Genomic DNA, 19,817 nt, shown 5'->3' with positions numbered 1-19,817 from the left:
AAAAAAAAAAAAAAAAAAGCCTGTAACCCGAGTGTTCAGCAGGTCAAGGTAGAAAGACTGCTGTTGTAAGTGCAGAAGCCATGTTTACTTCTATAACTGAGAAGAATTTATGAAGAGTTCTCTTAGCTAGAGGTGTAGCTCCGTGATAGATAACTTTATTAGCACGCATGAGAACGCAGGTTCAATCCTCAACCCTGAAGTGAGCAGGAGGAACAGTGGAAGAAAAGAGAGAGAGCTGTCTCCTCGGTCATTAATTGTGCTAGACTTGGTATCCCAGAACATGGCAATTTCCAAAACCAGGAAGCAAGTCCTAAGGCTTGCAGTCATCTTTTTAAAACAAAACAAAGCTTTAGGCGTCTCATGAAGCCCAGGCTGGTTGCTGTGCAGCTGAGGATGACCTTGAACTTCAGACTCTCTAGCTTCCATCTCCTGAGTGCTCGGTTTACAGGTATATTATGCCTAGTACACCTGAAACACAGTCATGGGGTCTGAAAACAGGGCTCATGCATGATAGGAAGACAAATGCTCTATTGTCTGTGCTACAACCTAAGCAAACCCCCAGCCTCTGGACTCTGTGTTTGGGGCAGCATGTTAAGTGTGTGGAAGTACATGTGGTGTGCTAACATGTGGGCATACGTGTTGCTTGTGTGTGAGCCAGTTGACAAAGTTGTGTGTCCTTCCCCCTTAGTCATGTTGAACTGAACTACCTTCTTGATTCCCACAGATCACTGCTCTACCAGCCGTGGTGGTTGCGGAGACCCTAGTACTAGAGAATTTCAACAAGTACACTTTGATTATAGAATAGATGATGAACTGGAGACTCAATCCATTCTTGGGGTGATAAGGCTCAGGAAGGCTAGCACCCTGGCTGATACCCTCCAAGGAAGCCTAGTCATCTTGCATGTATGCTGTGAGGATAAGGGCGGTGTGAGGCATGGGTTTGTCTCCATTGCTTTTACAAGGTTCATTTTTGGTCCCTTTGCTTATCCATGTCCCCATCAGACCACATGGTGAATGAGACCATTGTAGCCTTACTGCCTAAGCCAGGACTCTGCAGGCAGGAAGTGTTCAGCTGTGTTTGTCCAGTGCGTGCATGAAGGAAGCACTTGTGTTAGATTTTGCAAGCCCAGCCTGACTCAGTGTGTAGAGAAGAGGCCAGCCTGTGGAGGGAGGCAACGGTCAAGGAGAAACAATGACGTGCTCACTCAAGGATCCAAGGTCCCAGAAGAGCCTGGCACAGAGCAGACATTTCATGAGTGGATGTTGGATGACTAATATGGGCGAACCAAAGTGGAGATCTGTGGAAGAGTATGGGAGGCACTAATGAACTGCTGTATCTGGCTAGAAAAACAGAAATCGTGCACGAGGAAGGATGAGGCTGGATCGTGAACTAAGTAGAAAATTACTGAGTCACTCACTCTATACTAGATATGTGTCTTTCCTGTCTTGCTGTTGTGATAAACCAGGCTGTGGTGGCCCACACCTTTAAACCCAGCACTCAGGAAGCAAGCAGAAGCAGGCAGATCTCTTGACTTTGAGGCCAACCTGGTCTGCAGAGTGAGCATCAGGACAATCAAGACGACACTGAAAACCCTGTCTCAAACTAACAGACTAACACACAAAAAACTAACAACAACAACAGCAGCAGCAACTTAGGAAGTAAGGGTTTGTTTTGGCCGACAGTTTGAGGTATTGTCCATCATACAGGGGAAAGCATGCAGCAAGGAGCGAGAGGTGGCTGAGGTAGCTAGTCACACTGAGTCCAGCATCAGGAAGGTGAAGGCAGTGTGTGCTGACGCCCAGCTGGCTTTCTCCTCTGTTCAGTCTAGAACCCCAAGCCAGTGAGAGGTGCTACCTACGTTGTGGGTGGGTATGGCGATATGAATGGGAACGGCCCCAATAGGCTCATATGTTTGACTGCTTGGTCGCTAGAGAGTGGATCTGTGTCAAAGGATTACAAGACTTTGAAGGTGTGGCCTTGCTGGAGGAAGTGTGCCATTGGGGGTGGGCTTTGAGGTTTCAAAAACTCATGACTGACAGGTCCAATCTCTCTTCTCTCCCTCCCCCACCTCTTCCCTCACCCTCCTCTCCTCTTCTCTCCCCTCTCTCTCCCTTCCTCCTCTCTCTCCTCTCTGCCTGATGCCCAAGGATCAGGATGTAGGTCTCAGTTACTGCTTTAGCACCAAGTGTGCCACCATGCTCCCTGCCATCATGCTCCCTGCCATAATGATAATGAATTAAACCTTTGAAACTGTAAGCAAGTCCCCATCTTACAAATATTTTCCTTTATAAGTGTTGCTAAGGTCATGGTGTCTCTTCATAACAATAGAACAAAGATGCACCTCGTGGGCAGACCTGTAATATTCATCTTGGGAGTTTGCCACAGAAACTGGATTCTGAAGATTTGAAAGGACTAGGCCTCCTCAGGCTGTACAGAGACCATGCTGAGGCACACGAAGAGAGCTTCATTTCCCATGTTTGAAAACATTATTTTTCTGGGCAGAGAGGCTTAGCTGGATTCTTTGAGTTACTGGTTATTCGTCCTTGGTTGTTCAGGCAGATCCTCAAAAGAGAAAATGATTTATCAGTGTGTGGGGATGTATTTAAAGAAGAATTATCTCAACTTCTGTTAATGACTGTCATCGGAAGAAGTTTCCAAGACTGATCTCAGCCAGTTGGTCCTGAAATAACACTTGTGTTTTAATGGCAGCACAGCTGAAACTGCAGAGCCATCACCCTGACTAAACAGCCCTTGGCTACCCCTGCTGCCAGATGGCAGCCCTTATGTGGTCAGTGCTATGACTCAGCAGGGCTGGCTTACATAACCTTATTTGATTTTATGGTTCTGCTAGTAGTGGCCACTGTGATTGTGTGGTACTGTCATGGCCTGGTTTAGACGTTCTGTTTAAATATCAAGTGGATAAACATCTCTATTTATATACTTTCTACCTGACTGCACCTTTCCACTGATTAAAATTTTGGCTTAGTTAGAAGTTGATTAGGCGCACTTAACAAAGAAAAGTTCCACTAGCAAAATCCGGATTGTGTGACTGACCAATTACAGAGTTAGGGATAATGGAGCTAGGAGAGCAGACCTGTGCTATTCCGAGTTCTTCCTATGAACTCACACAGCAGGTTTCTGAAAAGCCCAGGGATGAAGAGATGGCTAGGTGATTAAGACTGCTTAGTGCTCTTGCAGAGGACCCAGGTTTGATTCCTAGCACCCATATTTGGTGTCTCAAAACCCTCTGTAACTCCAGCTCCAAGGAGCTCTGACACCTCTGACTTCACACACTCATAACAAAAGTCCTAGTTTCCTCTTCTGTATGATAATGTATATATAGTGTCTTCAGGCCCTAAAGTTCTATTTTGTTAAAGCCACGATGTGCCCCAGCAGTCTATATTCTTTTTTTTTTCCTTTGATTTTTTTTTTTTTTTTTTGAGACAGGGATTCTCTGTGTAGCCCTGGATGTTCTGGAACTCACTCTGTAGACCAGGCTGGCCTCAAACTCAGAAATCCGCCTGCATCTGCCTCCCAAGCGCTGGGATTAAAGACGTGTACCACCACTGCCTGGCAGCAGTCTATATTCTTCTTCTTCTTCTTCTTCTTCTTCTTCTTCTTCTTCTTCTTCTTCTTCTTCTTCTTCTTCTTCTTCTTTTTTTAAGATTTATTTATTATATGTAAGTACACTGTAGCTGTCTTCAGACACACCAGAAGAGGGAGTCAGATCTCATTACGGATGGTCGTGAGCCACCATGTGGTTTCTGGGATTTGAACTCAGGACCTTTGGAAGAGCAGTCAGGTGCTCTTACCTGCTGAGCCATCTCACCAGCCTGCAGTCTACATTCTTAATCTGCACTTGATTGAAAGTATCTCAGATGTAAGATGGCTCTTGGATCATGAGATACTATGAAATTCCAACCATGGAATCAAAAGTAAGTAGAAAACTCCATTTTTGTTTTTGTTTAATTTTTGTTTTGTTTTGTGGTTTTAGTGTTTGTTTGCTTTGCGGCACAGTCTCTCTATGAAGCTCTAGCTGGACTGAAAGTCACTGGGTTGGCCTTGAACTCATAGAGCTCCACCTGCCTCTGTCTCCCCGGTGTTTGGGTTAAAGGTGAGCACTACTGTAACATGGCTGTGAAGGAAGATGAAATATTGTAACTTGTGAGTTGTCCTGGGACTGAGAACAAAGCAGAACAGCCCCCAGGCATGCCAGGGTAGGGCTGTTGTTAAGGCATTCCTAAGAGCATCTTGGCTGTAAAGATGAAAAGGTATTCAAGGACAAATGGGGCTAAATTATCTAAGTTAACACCATCTGGCAGGAATCTCCCCTCAATCCGAGGACAGGCAGGGTCCTCTTGTCTAAAGTCAACACCATCTGACCGGAACCTCCCCTCTGTCTATTACCCCTTGGCGCCGGGTAAAGTCATACATCAACTGGTTGATTATGTGAACAAAGATAAGCCCCAAGCCCACCGGAACAAAGTTCTGATGCCCCTTTTAGCTGACCTGTAATCTTTCTGTTAATGAACCAATCCCGTGCCTTTGTCAAAATTCCTTGTACTCCTAACCCTTTGCTTCTTAAAAAACCCCTAGCTTCCGAGCCCCAGGGTCGACTCCCCTGCCTCCNGTGTGAGGTACGTGTCGGCCCAGAGCTCTGCCAATAAAGCCTCGTGCGTCTTGCAACAAGAGAGGATTCTTGTGTTCGTGGGTGCTTCCTGTCCCTGGACTAGAGTGGGGGTCCCCATATTCGGGGTCCTACATCTGTAAGTGCTCCCCATCTCTAAGAAAAATTAAAAATAAGTGAGTCAAGAGCAGCCTTGGAAACCCGACAATGCCATCAGATGACCCGGGGTGATGTCCTCAGCCTCGTTCTGAGGATGCATCAAGTGGACATCTGGCAGGGCTGGCACTGACCAAGGCGCTCTAGCAGCAGCAGTAGGACAGCACAAACTCAGAGCAGACTTCACAAAGGAAAATGCTACTCCAAGGAGGGAAAACCTGTCTAGGAGGAGGCCTGTCTAGTGCTCTGTCTATGCAGTCTCTGGAAACAAGCGGATGTAACTGTGAATGCTGACTGCTTCTGGAGGGGTGAGTACTGACAGGCTAAGTATGGNGGGGGGGGGGGGGCTCTCCTCATAGAGCCTTTCAGATAGTTTTTATTTTTTAACATGTAAATATGTGCCACCTACACATTTTAATTTCATTTATTTTTGTCTTCTTCTTTTCTTTTTTTAAAGAGTATGTATGTTATGTATGAGTACACCACTGCTCTCTTCAGACACACCAGAAGAGGGCATCAGATCCGATTACAGATGGCTGTGAGCCACCGTGTGGTTGCTGGGAGTTGAAGAGCAGTCAGTACTCTTAAGCTCTGAGCCGTCTTTCCATCCCTACATTTTGTCTTCTTTCTTATCTCTTTCTGTCCTTTTAAATAGTAATTGTTTTACTTATGTGTATATGTGTGTGCCACATGAATAAAGGTGCCCTTGGAGACCAGAAGAGGGTGTTGGGTACCCTGGAACTGGAGTTACACTCAGTTCTAAGGCACAGCAACCACTCTAGGGTGCCGGGAGTCAAATCAGATCTTCTGGAAGAGTAGCCAGCCCTCTTAACCCGTTAGCCATTTCTTTGGCCCCTTCTCCCTCCCTCCCTTCCTCCCTCCCTCTTCTCTCCCTCTGTTTCTTCCTTTCTAAATAGATCTTACTTTACTACACAGCCAAAGCTGGCCTGAAATGTAAAATCCTCCTGCCTCAGGATTCCTAGTGCCGAATTACAGGCCTGCACCACACCAGGAGGCTTTTCAGATTTAGCCCTTTGAGGTTTTTGTTCTTTTGTTTTGGGAACTGCTCCTGCTGCTATGAGGAAAACACTGCCTGCTTTTCCTGTACCCACAGGTGCAGGCACCCACAGGAACCACCCCTCCCTTCTTCCCCAAGAGAAGGTGTGGCAGCATTGAAACAAAACCCAAGGATGGAATGTAGGAAAGCAGTCAACCCTGGCCTTGCTGCTCACTGGGATTTTCTAGCTGGCCCTGGAAGCCCCACTTCTTCGCTCCTTACCTTCCTCTCATTCTCCAGTGCCTCGATTCTCCTATCTCCTCCCTTTTGACTAAGAGCCCAGCTTCTAGAAATCTACAGCATAGATATTCTGAGACCTTCTGTCCTGTGGCCGTTCCCTAGTATTTGGCTTTAGAAAACTAGTGACACATTACTGTGGCAGGTTCCAGAGCTGGTGAGGTAGCTCCGTGGGCAAAGGTACTGAGTGCTGAGGCTGAAACCTGAGTTCGGTCCCTGGGACTCATATGGTGGATGGAGAGGCACGTGCACACATACACAAAGCAGAAAATACAATTTCCAAATAGCACATTTCACTGATCTCTTTTGGTGTGTGTGTGTGTGTGTGTGTGTGTGTGTGTGTGTGTGTGTGTGTGTGTGTGAGAAGCAGTGTCAGTTCTTCCCAAGGACCTAGGTTCAATTGCAACACCTACTGTACCACGGTTCCGGGGAACCCAACACCCTCACACAGGTAAAAACACCAATGTACATAAAATAAAAATAAATATAGAAAATAACCTTTTTTTTTTAAGTGAAATGCCGTCTTGTTGTCAGTGCTGGGAAGCAAACCTCTGGCCTCTGCATGCTAGGCGAGTGCTGAGCAGCTAGCTGACCAGCATCTCCTTCCATCTCAGTGTTTTTTGTGGATTTCTTTCTTTGTCCGGCACAGTTTTCTCTGTGTATGAAGCATGCATGCTATGTGGACTTTTGCATGTGTGCATACCTGCACGTGTGTGTAGAGTCCAGACACTGCGTTTTTCCTCAGCTGCTCTTTGCTTTGTTTCTTGAGATGAGCTCAGGGGAGCCACTTGTCCTTGCTTCCCAGTGCTGAGGTTATGGGTGTGAGTGGCTAGATCAAGCTTTGCACTCTCGGTCGTGGGGATCCCTTACACAGCATGCACTGCACCCACAGAGCCGTGTCCCTACTTCACCTCACCTCACTTAAAAATATTCTGTGTTATAGTTCTCTCTTACACTTTTCCCTTATGTGGGACACACACACACACACACACGCACACGCGCACACACACACACACACACACACACACACACACACACACGCACGCGCGCGAAGGAGCTCTTTTATGCATCCTTCCTTGAGGAAGAGATTTGGAAAGAGATGGCAGAGCGTTTAGGTCAAAATGGCTCCAGGGCAGTGATGCACAGCTCCACAGTACGCTTTGTTCTTTAGAGGTGAGGACAGAGGCTCTGGCTGTCCCCGCCCTTAGCAGGTTTTTTAGGAACCTGGCAGAGATAGAGCCACTGGTCAGAACTTAGTGTTGTCTTCACAAAGACTCAGGGAGAAGCACCACTCTTCTCACTTTAAATCAACACAGTTTGTATGTTTGAAAACTTTATTTAATCCCCTATTGTATAAGTGGGTGAACTAAGGGAACAGAAGATCTCTTCTCACCCAGAAAGCAGTATCAACGAGGCTGAAGGACAGCTCAGCAGGTAAGAAGAGTACTTGGAGGATGCCTTGGGTTTAGTTCCCATCACCCACATCAGGGGGCTCACAACTACCTCCAGCTCCAGTTCCAGGGCATCTGACACCCTCTTCTGGCCTCTTAGACACCTGCCTAAATGTGGTGCACATATAATAGGACAGGCACACTCACATACACATAAATACATACTTAAAAATATTAGTAACTTAAGGGAAATATTTGAGATTCTTAAATATTAAGAGCTAGATGTGATCTTAGAAAAATCTAGTCTGTGCCTGTCATGTGAGGGGAAGGAACTGGGGACAGAAGCATGAAGTACTAGTCCTCAAGAGCCACCTTAGGCTCTTACATCTAGTGACACTTGCAGGACCTAGCACCTTCGGGATGCATAGTTGGATATTCAAAGGTTATAAGATTAATTGTGGAGAGCTTTAGGGGCTGCTTTTAGGAATTTGGCAGGAACTTGGCATTGGGCTAGACAAAGAAGTAGGCTCAAGGTAAATACAGCCAAGGAGTGTTTTGTATTCCTTGTATCTTAGTTGTTCCAATAAACCCTTAGGCACAGTGACCTGGAACTTTGCTGATTGCCTTGTTTGTTTACTTTGGTTATTGCCTTGTTTGCTCCTTGATTGCTTTGTTTATGCCTTAGGACTGACTATGTTCACTGTGTGAACCTAGAATGATATAAAAGCTGACTGGGAAAAAAAAAAAGCTGACTTCTCAGCTTTGGCACTGGGTGGGGTCATGCTGTACTTTTGTTTAATTTTTTTTTTGTTCCCTCACTCCCTGGAGACCCTGTTGACTGACTGAGCTGGCTTGGTCAATTAGTAAATGTGTCCCTTAATGCGTGTAGCACAGTGCAACCCCATACATTTTTCTTCTGTCATGGTTTTTCGACAGGAAGTTGTTATGTAACCAGATCATGCTGGTCTTCCTCCTTCAACATCCCGAAAGCTAAGATTACAGGTGTCTATCACCATGCCTGAGTCAAACACATTTTTAAGTGAAATTATTTATAAATTTTTAAGGTGAAATATATCCAGAGAGTGACAGGGCTGGAATGGGAATGGGCATATGTAGGCCCATGACAGGGAGTCTGTCTGATCCCCTTGGATTCTCCCTCAGAGATGCTTAAGATCATCTGGTTTCCTCGAGCTTGAACGCAGTGCATTACACCCATGTCTGTATTTTATTCCACTGCCCTATTCAAAAAGGAATGTTATGGACTTGAATTTGTCAACTTTCAGCAACCTAAGAAATTCAGAAGAAATGAAACAACTTGGGTTTTGTTTGTTTGTTTGTTTGTTTATTGTTTTGTTTTGGTTTGGTTTGGTTTTTTTCAAGATGGGGTTTCTCACAGGGCAGTGGTGGCACATGCCTTTAATCCCAGCACTTGGGAGGTAGAGGCAGGCAGATTTCTGAGTTCGAGGCCAGCCTGGTCTATAAAGTGAGTTCCAGGACAGCCAGGGCTATACAGAGAAACCCTGTCTCAAACAAACAAACAAACAAATAAACAAACAAACAAAAAAAGAAAAGAAAAGAAAAAAGAAACTGCACAGAAAGGAATTAAAATCTTCCATCTTCCTTGAGTCTGTATTATCCAGACAGTGTCAGTAGGCCAGTGGAAAGAGTAAGGCTTGTTAAGCCAGCAAAGGAGCAAACTGGCTTAGGCAGAACTTAGAGCTCTAAGCATGGAGACAGAGGGTGAAGAATATGAAACTTCCCATTTTCTGATGACAATGTAAGCATGACCCAGGAATGAGAAAATTCTTTGTGTTTTAAATACAATACACGATGTCCTTCTCCAAGGGCCTCTGCGATCTTTACGGCCAGCAGTGATGAGCAGGAGGCAGGAAAACAGTTTGGTTCAACATGACTCAGTAGACAGTTATTGGTTCAAATTTCAGGAGTCTGACCTTCAGAAGAGCAGTCAGTGCTCTTAATCACTGAGCTATCTCTCCAGCCCAAGACTGCTTTTCAAAACAATGACAATGGTCTCACTGTATACTAAATGACAGCATACATAGCCACCAGATTCACATGCGTGTTCTGTTATACCCACCACAGAGCTCAGCACGTTCCTAGCTAGTCAGAGGCCTACTCTTTGGGGTAAGTGCTCAGGGTAGGCCTGAGCATCGGGTGGTGCCAATCTGTTCCTTTAATGAGTAGATTGTTTTATTCAAGACATTAGTCACTGTTCACAAATGGTCTAGCATCCCACATTACATCAATGTCATCTGTTTGGTGGTGTGCTTGTTTAATGCCCCTAGTGAAGGAATCCCAGGGATCCCAGGGTAACACAGTTTTCCACCAATATTAGTATTTTATCTGTCATGATGTGGCTTGTGCCAAGGCTGCATTTGAGCAAGCTTGCAAAGACATCAGAGAGGCTGCAAGGATGACCATGTAACACCAAGTAAGGACCCAGGGCTGGGGAAGACTGTTGACATTCTTTTCTCCCCTAGCGGTCTGTATAGTACCTGCTGGCTCTGTGGAAGCTGGCAGCAGGACAGAAGTTTAGAGGTCAGGTCTTGCTTAATTTCTCAGTGTTCTATGTCCTAGAACCAGAGTGTGACATGTCTTCAGCAATAGACTCACCACAACCATCTAGTTGTGGTGCACAATATATGGTGTTTTGTTGTTGGTGGTGGTGGTTGTGGGGTTGTTTGTTTGTTTGTTTTGTTTTTATTTTTAGGCAGCATCTCACTCTGTAGTCAGGTTGGCCCAGAATTTTCTCTGTAGTCCAGGCTAGCCTAGAACTTACTCTGTAGCCCAGACTAGCTTCAAATTCATGAGTGATCACCCTCCCTGTGACTTCTCAGTGCTGAAATTACAGGCGTGAGCCATCACACATACTGGCAACCTTTATTCCATACCTGGTAGAATCCAATTGATAGTGTCCTAAGAGCCTCAAGCCCTTTGTGGCTTCCTGTCTTGGTACATGTCTTCACCGCAAATGTCCTCCAGGTTGATGACCTGGGAAACCCTTTAAAATATAGCTTGTATACCCTTCTCTATTTCTGGTAGTGGTACCTCTCTTCCCTCTGTACCAACCTCAGTGAGTTGTCTAGAAATCTGTTGGTCACCCAGTCTCATTTGTCACTAAATATTCTGCCTCCACACTTGGAACTGGTGCCGGAAAAGTTAAATAGTACTTTGGCAGAAAGGAAGTTTGGCTGGCTTTGCTGGTTCCTGCTAGCAGGAAAATGTGGAAGAGGCAGATTCAGGGGGATCATGAGTTTGAAGTCAGCCTGTGTTACACCCGAGGAGCTGGGGAGATGGCTCAGTTAGAAAAGAAGCACTTCTGACTGCTCTACCCGAGGACCCAAGTGTGACTCCCAGCATTCATATCAGGCAGCTCACAGATCTGTTCCTCTCTTCTGGACTCTGGAGACAGCTGCACTGACATGCACATATTCAGATACACATCTATATCACAAAAATAAAATAAAACCTTTGAAAAAAGAAGTGCTTGGGCTGGAGAGAAGGCTCAGTGGTTAAGAGCATTGACTGCTCTTCCAGAGGTCCTGAGTTCAAATCCCAGCAACCACATGGTGGCTCACAGCTATCTGTAATGGGATCCAATGCCCTCTTCTGGTGTGTCTGAAGTGTGACAGTGTATCCACATACATTAAATAAATAAATCTTAAAAAAAAAAAAGAAAAGAGAAAAAAGGAAAAAGTACTTGTCACACACTATACAAAGCCTAGAGCAGTGGTATGCATTTGTAGTTCCAATGCTGGGGCATGGAGAAGCAAGTCTCCCTGGGCCTTGCTGGCCAGGCCAGCCATATTGGCATGGATTTAATGGAGACCCTGTTTCAAAAAAAAAAAAATAAGGTGCAGTATGATCAAGGAGGACAACTGTTGTCAAGCTATGTATCTGCACACACAGGTACACATATGTGGATGCATGTCCCATACAAATACATCACACGCACAAGAGAAGTTTGCAGGCTGAAGCATGGGCATATACTAGCATGTAGAACTAGTGGTTCGCACCGGCTGAAATACAGAACAAGCTTCAACAGGTCATGGGACCTGGGAAGAGGGTGTGCTGGCAGAAACTTATACTCAGGCATGTGGATTCAGTGGACTTAGGAACCAGTGTTTCTATGTGAGCAAAGCTGGTGATGTAGCTGAGGAACAGAATGCCACCCGCACTGCACCTCTGACGTACAGCACCTCCTAAGAAGGAGGTGAGGGGCAAGGCTCAGAGGCAGACAGTAGTGTAAGGCGACCAGTGTCGCTAGGGCATCGGCTGTGCTGATGTGAGTCAGGGAAACTCCTCGATTTCATGTAGAGCCTAGCACCATCTCTGCATCTGGAAGAGTTGTCACTTTCAGCATATCAGATTTTAGTGTCCAGGGCAATGGCTATCGGCATTAGAGTGGGCCCTGTCAGCAGTGTGTCTGTGGCAGAGTGCTCTTCCATGAACAGAAGATATTGAAAGGAGGGAATGAGAGGACAAAGACAGAGCTAAGCAGGTAAAGCCACTTTGTACAAGCCGGGTGACCCAAGTTAGAGTCCCAGAACACATGTAAAGACAGAAGGCTATACAGAGAAACCTGTCTAGACACACACACACACACACACACACACACACACACACACACACACACACACACACACCCTAGCTCTCTCTGTCTCTGTCTGTCTCTCTCTTGTCTGTCTCTCTGTCTCTCCCTGTCTGTTCTCTCTCTCTCTCTCTCTCTCTCTCTCTCTCTCTCTCTCTCGTAATTTCTTCCTTGTGTTCTAAGACTGAAAATGATGAAAGAGAAACAGGCTCTATCCCCAGGATTCTTCTGGCATGTGTGAGGCGATGTTGAGACAAAATTCCGTGGCAGTTAGAAAGCTGAACTGGCTGCCAAGATGGAGAGAAAGGAACAAACCATGACCTTTTACAGTCCTGAGGTCGTCAAAATAAAGGGGGACCTGAGATACCAACGGGTAAGGAGACAATGTAATCCAGAGGAGAGGAAGGGGGCTTGACTTGAGCAGAAAGTTAGAAAAGAATACCTACGAAATTTTGACTTTTTTTTATAAAGACTTTATTACTTAGTATACAATATTCTACATGCATGCTTGCACACCAGAAGAGGGCACCAGATTTTGTTATAGATGGTAATGAACCACCATGTGGTTGCTGGGAATTGAACTCAGGACCTCTGGAAGAGCAGCCAGTGCCCTTAACCTCTGAGTCATATCTCTTCAGCCCTGAAATTTTGACTTTTAAAAAGAGGTAAGAGGTCTACAGATCAAACCCATCTGGGGATATCGGAGTAGAGAGAGATAGGAGACCCCAGGGATCTGGGGTTAGCTTCTTTGGCAACATTTCTCTCATCCTTGTAGCCTACCCTTCCTACCAACCAACAATCCATATCGACCCAGAAGCGACAGCAGTATGTGAATGAGGCTTGCACCTACATCCGGATGTTCTGTGGTAGCCTCTCTGGCTTTAGTGTCTTGCTACTGGCCTGCACATCCCCACTGAACTTGGTGCAGTTCCTGGTGAACAACAATGGCCTTGAACTCAAAGCAGGACTCTGGACCTTATGCTACCATGAGCTGTGCTGGAGCCACACACCCAAGCCACCCTGTGAGTGCCACAAAAATCAATGTCACAGGCCCCATTTTCTTACTTTATTGCAGGCCTGACTTTCTTACTTTAAGATTTTTTTGGATCTGAGACGAGTTGTAAATATGACTGCCCTTTTTTATTGGTATCCTGTATATGTCCTCTTTCCTATCCTGGGTTGATTCCTGTCCCATATGAATAAAAGCTGCTACTATTCTTTAGGTACAATTCTTTTGACATTTATAAGATACTATCTTGGGACAGGTTTGGATACAGGTGACCCACATGATTGATATTTGAGTAGCCTTTTTATCTGGACCGCTCCTCTTTCTAGATGAAAGCTTTTCATTGACATATGCAGGCAGGCCCTTTTGTACCAGAGCTCCTAAACACATATACAAAACGTAGAGGGCAGGGATGTGGTTAAGTAGGCAGTGTGTTTGCCTACCATTCACAAGGTTTATGCAAAGCATAACCAGCTGTGATGGCACCTCTATAACCCTAGCATTCAGAAGGCAGAGACAGGAGGATCAGAAGTAAGTTTGAGAAAGCCTGGGCGATACAAAAATCTATTTTTTTTTAAATCATGTGATCTTGTCTTAGGGGGAAAAACATATGTTAAGCATGGTAGCACATGCCTGTAATCTTATTCCTTGGTAGGCTAAGGGAAGAAGAGAGTGAGTTTGAGACTACCCTGGGTTACATAGCCAAACCTGTTTCAAACCCCATCTCGTGTGTGTGTGTGTGTGTGTGTGTGTGTGTGTGAGAGAGAGAGAGAGAGAGAGAGTNGTGTGTGTGTGTGTGTGTGTGTGTGTGTGAGAGAGAGAGAGAGAGAGAGAGAGAGAGAATGTGTGTGTGTGTAATTTATTTATTTACATTTATGTATGTCTTTCTGGAGTTTTTTTTCCCCTTCCCTGTGAGCCCCAGGGAATCTAACCCAGGTTGTCAGGCTTGGCATCAAGTGCTTTTACCCACTGAGCCATCTTGCTGTCTCCCCCCTCCCCCGGCCCCCAGTACTAGAACCTTATCTTAAGGGTGAACTTTTAAAAGGATAAGAGAGACTGTCACAAAGTGCCAAGGGCAGGAAGTGCAGTGGGTGTGAAGGGACTGACTCAGGACTGGGCTCTCAGACAAAGACAACCAGTCGTCCGTCCAGTCTCTCAGGCTCTCCAGTGTCCAGCTGACACTCACCATTGTTTATGTTTGCTTTTATCTCCACAGCCCAGGTTTTCCTGTTTATTAGTGTGTTGGTGCCAACAGCAGGCTTAACCTTATGGCCCATCATTTCACACAAGCAAGAGGAAATCGACATTTCCAAGCCAAATAATAAAATAGATCCAGCTTAGGCCAAGTTCCCTTTTTGGGTCCCCTTAGCTTTTTTGGTCAGGCAGCTATAGGGAAGGATAGAGCGCTTGTGTATCAAGAGGTAAGTACTGCAAAATATACCTGGCTGTAGGAAGCCTACAGCTCAGTCTTAGAGGTTACATGGACTGTTCATTTACAGTGACACAGTCTTTAGAAAAGAAACTACTTTTTAAAAAAGATTTATTTATTATATGTAAGTACATTGTAGCTGTCTTCAGACACTACAGAAGAGGGCGTCAGATCTCATTACGGATGGTTGTGAGCCACCATGTAGTTACTGGGATTTGAACTCAGGACTTTTGGAAGAGCAGTCGCTGCTCTTAACCGCTGAGCCATCTCTCCAACCCCTAGAAACTACTTTTAAGTTATTTTCTTGGGTGGAGAGATAGCTCAGCGGTTAAGAGTACTGCCTTCTCTTCCAGAGGTCCTGGCTCACAACCATCTGTAAATGAGATCTGGTACCCTCTTCTGGTGTGTAGGCATACATGCAGACAAAATATTGTATAAATAATAAATAAATAAATCTTTAAGTTATTTTCTTTTTAATGTGAAAAATTTTAAATTGCCTTGAGGCCTCCCTCTAACTCCCTCTAACATAAGCCTCCATGGTTAGGCTTATGATTTCTATCAACGGAAATGAATAAGGAGCAGGCTATAGAGAACAAAATGAAATTTATATGGCAGATCTTTTTTAAAAAAAAACAAACCTTAGCTTTTTAATTAAGTATGTTTGGTACCCATGAGTGGAAGTGCCAGCAAATACAGAAGAGGATGCCTAATCCCCTGGAACTGGTTCTCTAGATGGTTATCAGCTGTGTGTGGATGCTGGGAACCACACTCTGGTCTCTGCTAGAGCAGTGCATGCTCTTAACAGCTCAGCATTGTCTCCAGCCTCATGAGGCAGTTCTTAGACAGAATCCTTTGGTATTTTGGTTGCTTTGTTTTGTTTGGCAGCAGCAGCAGCTTCCTCCTCCTCCTCTTCCTCCTCCTCCTATTCCTCCTCCTCCTCCTCCTCCTTCTTCTTCTTCTTCTTTCTTCTTTCTTCTTCAAATAGGGTCTCAAGTAGCCTTCTATGGCCTCCAGCTGACTATGCAGTTGAGGACAATGTGGAACTTCTGCTCCTTCCCAAATCTATATCTTTTTTTTTTTTTTTTTTTGGTTTTTTCGAGACAGGGTTTTTCTGTGTAGCCTTGGCTGTCCTGGAACTCACTCTGTAGACCAGGCTGGCCTCGAACTCAGAAATCCNCCTGCCTCTGCCTCCCGAGTGCTGGGATTAAAGGCGTGCGCCACCACGCCCGGCCCAAATCTATATCTTAAGTGCTAGGATTACCTGTGTGTACAACCTCAGCTGGACAAAATGGAAATAATCTTTGTTTGTTTGTTTTAAGGCAGGGTTTCACTATGTAGCCCTTGGTGTCCTGTAGACTAGGCTGACTTTGAACTCACAGAGATCTGCCTGCCTCTGTCTTCCCAAGTGTTGGGACTAAAGGCATGTGCCACAAGCAGTCCCAGCACTTGGGAGGCTAAGTTAGGCTAGCCTTTCTTACTCTGTTGTCTAAGTTGGGCCCAAATTCAGTAGATAATAAGTTAGAATAACATCCTTTCTCAAAAAAATAAAAAACTGCCAGGCATGGTGATGCACACTTGTAACTCCGCACTTAAAAGCTAGAGACAGAAGGATCAAGAGTCCAAGGTCTTCAGTTACTTTGCAAATTTGAGCCTAGCTTGGGCTAAATGAGATATGTGTCAAACAACAACAACAAAATAAAATAAAGTAGAAAAATGAAATAAAATGCTAACAATGAGCCAGACGTGGTGGTGCATGCCTTTAATCCCAGCACTCCAGAGGCAGAGGCAGGCGGATTTCTGAGTTCGAGGCCAGCCTGGTCTACAAAGTGAATTCCTGGACAGCCAGGGCTATACAGAGAAACCCTGTCTCGAAAAAAAAAAATACTAACGATGCTCACTTCTAATCATGGAGAATGTGGCTGTCTGTCTTCTTGTCTCATATTTTTATATATAATTATATATATTATATATATCTATATTGTCTCATACTTAGTGTTCATTACAATATTTAGATTGAATTTAGATTGCTTTTAGAACTAGAATTGGAAAAAAGGTCTTAAACTGGTTTGTGATGGCAATCAACCCTTGTATAAACTAATTGACATAACTGAAATATTCATGTATTATCCTTAATTTACCAAAAATGGCTTTGCCTTCACAGTAAAGAAAATCCATGTAGCCAAGTATGATAGTGTGCCTGTAAGTCTAGCACAGACCTAGAAAGGTTAGCAGCTCAAGGCCAGCTTGGACATAGTGCAACCCTGTTTCAGAAGTGGGTAAAGGGTGTTTTACGTGATAATGAAAACTTAGTAAAGAGGACCTTACTAGTGCCCACGGTACTACACAGCAAACTCCATTTCACCTTCTTTTGTCATTCTTCCTTCTCTGAGATTTTATCTGGCTTTAATTAGTTATCTGTTTGATTGTTTGTTTGTTTGAGACAAGGTCTCAAGTAGCCCAGGCTAGCCTGGAACTCACTATGTAGCCCAGGCTGTTCCAGACCTCCCGAGTTCTCCTGTTGCCACATCCTGAGTGCTGGGATGACAGCTGTGTGACACTAAGCCGAGCTCTCCAGCGCTCCTCAAGGATGTCAGTGACTGGGCTGATGAGGCCTTTCCTCTTCTCCCTGCAGATTACCTCCAGTACTCCAGAGCCTTGTTCCTCCTCTCCATCCTCTTCATGCTTATCGGCCTTGGCTTGCTCTTAAGCTCTTGCCGCCCTGCAGAAAGAATGATGTCCGCTGAGTTGGATCTGAAGGTGTCCATGCTCAGCTTCTGCTCAGGTATGGACTAGCAAGGGAGTCAGTGTACCAGGGTAAAATAGTCAAGGAAACTGAGTGTCTCTGGGGGTTTCCCAAGTCTTTCCTATCCTTCAATGTTCTTCCACATCACATCGCGTGGCCATCTCCTTGTCCTATCCCATTGCATGGAACATGGAGCTTAATTGTCTTATACCAAGTAGAGGACCCCTTCTTTCTCTCAACTTGGCTAATCCCCAAGTTGTAAACCTTTTGATCTCTGCCATGGGTGTGATACCTATAAATGGAAGAGGAGCTGGGGGTGGCAGCCAAGGCTAACAGAAGATGCTGATAGGTTGTGACATCTTTGCTTTTGGTCCCAGCTGTCAGCTTGCTCCTCTGCCTCAACCTGTTTCTGGCGCAGGTTGAATTGTACACAAAGAATGCCATGGAGTATGAGTTCCTGTGGACCTACTATCTTAGTTGGTGCAGTGAGGTCTTATATATCTGTGTTGGTGAGTCAACCCCCGGTGCTGGGCTTAGGAGGATGGAACAGGAAGTCATTTCTGTAACAGGAGGTAGAATGGAGAAGAAATAGAGACACGGCACATTTGTATGTGGGGAGGCAGTGTGGTGTGGTGGGAAAGCATAGATTTGGTAATCAAAAGCCTAGAATTAGTAACTTGTTCTTTCCAAAAATGAGGTATGGATAGGTTAAATAATTTGTTTAAGGGTACACAGAAAACAATAGCATGATCATTGGAATCCAGCAGAGTGAAGCGTTACTCTAACCAGACCTTAAAAGGATGAATGCGAGTTTTAAGAGTTAAGAAACTGTCTGTCTGTTAAATCACATCTCATTTTTCCCCTCTTCTAGGGATCATCTCTTTTCTCAACTTCATAACTTTCCAATTCCATCCTCCTGATGAGGGTGTCAGCGCGGATCCATGGCAGAAGTCCAGGCTGGGCATTGGGCCAGTGCCAAAAACACTGTCTGCTACAGCTGAAAGGTCACGTTCTGAGATGCAGTTTCTAAGTGGGAGACAGGAAAAACTACAGAATGTGAGAAAGGGAAAACTAGCTACCACAAGACTGTGATAGGATGACAGAAGGCTAAATTTGCTGTCTTAAAAATAGAGAGGGTGAGGTCAGAGAGAAGAGATTGTGAACTTCGATGAAACCTTCTGATATCATGTCTGTAATAGCATGAAACCTAACAAAATGTCTTTTGTGTGCACCACATCCAAAATATGTAAGACAATTATAGAGAAAAGGATGGAGGGCTGGAGAAATGGCTCAGCAGTTAGCAGTGCTGGCAGCACAGTCATGGCGTTCAGAGTTGGAATCCCAGCACCCACATAACAAGCCTCCTCAAAGACTAGGTGGAGATGAGGAGATGGGACATCGGCATTCTCTTCTGGAGTGCGAGCGTGCACACATAAATACGTCTTGAAAATAAAAGAGAAGGTAGTGAGAATTCAGAGAAAATATATTTTAATCTTGCAAAAGATTTATTTTTTATCTCTCTTTCTCTCTATCTCTCTCTCTGTCTCTCTCTCTCTCTCTGTGTGTGTCCTATGTGGGAGTGCCTACAGAGGCCAAAAGAGAGAAAAGAATCTCCTGAAACTTGAGTTATTGACAGTTGTGAGCTATCTGACTTGAGTTCTGGGAGCCAAACTCAGGTCCTCTGAAAAGCAACAATTACCCTGTAATCACCAGAGTCCTTGCTGAGATATTTTTAAAGATGATGATAGCATTTAGGTTCATAAATGAAAAAAAAAAAGCTAGCAATAAATATCCTATGTGGAACAGAGAACTTTTCAGGCACTGGAGAATCCCACGAACCCGCGTGATCCTTGAAAGTTAACTCTGAGTTGTTCTTACTGCTTATGGCTTTGGGCCTTCGAAGAATGAATACAGTTGGGCAATACTGATGGATAGGGATTGGAAACCCCCAATGGAGAAAATATCAACTACCCCCAAAAAGCTGAGAGGTATGGGTAGGTTCTGGGGAACTCATGGAGATCCCAATTATTATGAGGTCTGATACTTAAACTGCTGTGTTCAGCCTGGTGTACAGAATGAGTTCCAGGACAGCCAGAAATACACAGAAACACCTTATCTTGGGGGTGGGGAGGGGAAACTCTATAGTCAATCATGTTAAAAATGATTCTTAGCTCCAGGTGAGGAGAAAATTTTAATGAGGCATTCACAAACTCACTGTAATTCCATAGGACATTTATATTGTAATAGATGGAAGAGAAGGGGGGGTGTCAAACCAAGATGAACAGTTTCACACACCAGAAACAATGTCATCAGCAACAAACAAAACACAAGCTGGGGGGGGGGTAATATAATCCCGAGGTTTAATGTGCTCTCAATTCACCAGTGAGCAGAAGTAAGGAAGAAGGAGACCCCTGTGTGGTGCAAGGCACTCAGCTCTCAAGACAGATTAGGCTCAGGTCCACAGCTTTAGCTCAAAAAAGTTCTAGAAACTTGAAGCAGCTGCCAAGCTCTGACTGGATCTGTAATTTATTTAGAATGTGGACTCCAAGATGTAAAAG

At 44.8% G+C, this 19,817-nt stretch overlaps 1 protein-coding gene across 2 annotated transcripts; it reads left to right on the top strand.

The window, feature by feature from the left end:
- Positions 1–12,316: 12,316 nt before the first annotated feature.
- On the top strand, positions 12,317–18,731 carry Tmem202 (transmembrane protein 202). 2 transcript variants are annotated; one of them, XM_021172860.1, is made up of 5 exons: positions 12,317–12,454; positions 12,857–13,103; positions 17,149–17,298; positions 17,637–17,768; positions 18,131–18,727. In XM_021172860.1, the coding sequence occupies exons 1-5, from the start codon at positions 12,377–12,379 to the stop codon at positions 18,349–18,351; spliced, it is 828 nt and encodes a 275-aa protein (XP_021028519.1). In that variant the 5' UTR covers positions 12,317–12,376; the 3' UTR covers positions 18,352–18,727. The 2 variants fall into 2 exon arrangements, with proteins under 2 accessions (XP_021028519.1, XP_029337858.1); XM_029481998.1 differs by lacking the exon at positions 17,637–17,768 and having other exon boundaries at positions 12,368–12,454; positions 18,131–18,731.
- Positions 18,732–19,817: the final 1,086 nt, after the last annotated feature.

Source organism: Mus caroli, chromosome 9 (genome assembly GCF_900094665.2).
Source record: "Mus caroli chromosome 9, CAROLI_EIJ_v1.1, whole genome shotgun sequence".
Lineage (NCBI taxonomy): Eukaryota > Metazoa > Chordata > Mammalia > Rodentia > Muridae > Mus > Mus caroli.
Note: the sequence above shows the minus strand (reverse complement) of the source record. Positions and strands in the feature narration are given on the sequence as shown.

Coding starts and splice junctions, on each gene's coding strand:
- Tmem202 (XM_021172860.1), top strand. CDS start 12,377: ATGGAGAGAAAGGAACAAACCATGACCTTTTACAGTCCTGAGGTCGTC. Junction 13,104..17,148: donor CCACACACCCAAGCCACCCT/GTGAGTGCCACA, acceptor TTCTCCCTGCAG/ATTACCTCCAGTACTCCAGA. Junction 17,769..18,130: donor GGTCTTATATATCTGTGTTG/GTGAGTCAACCC, acceptor CCCCTCTTCTAG/GGATCATCTCTTTTCTCAAC.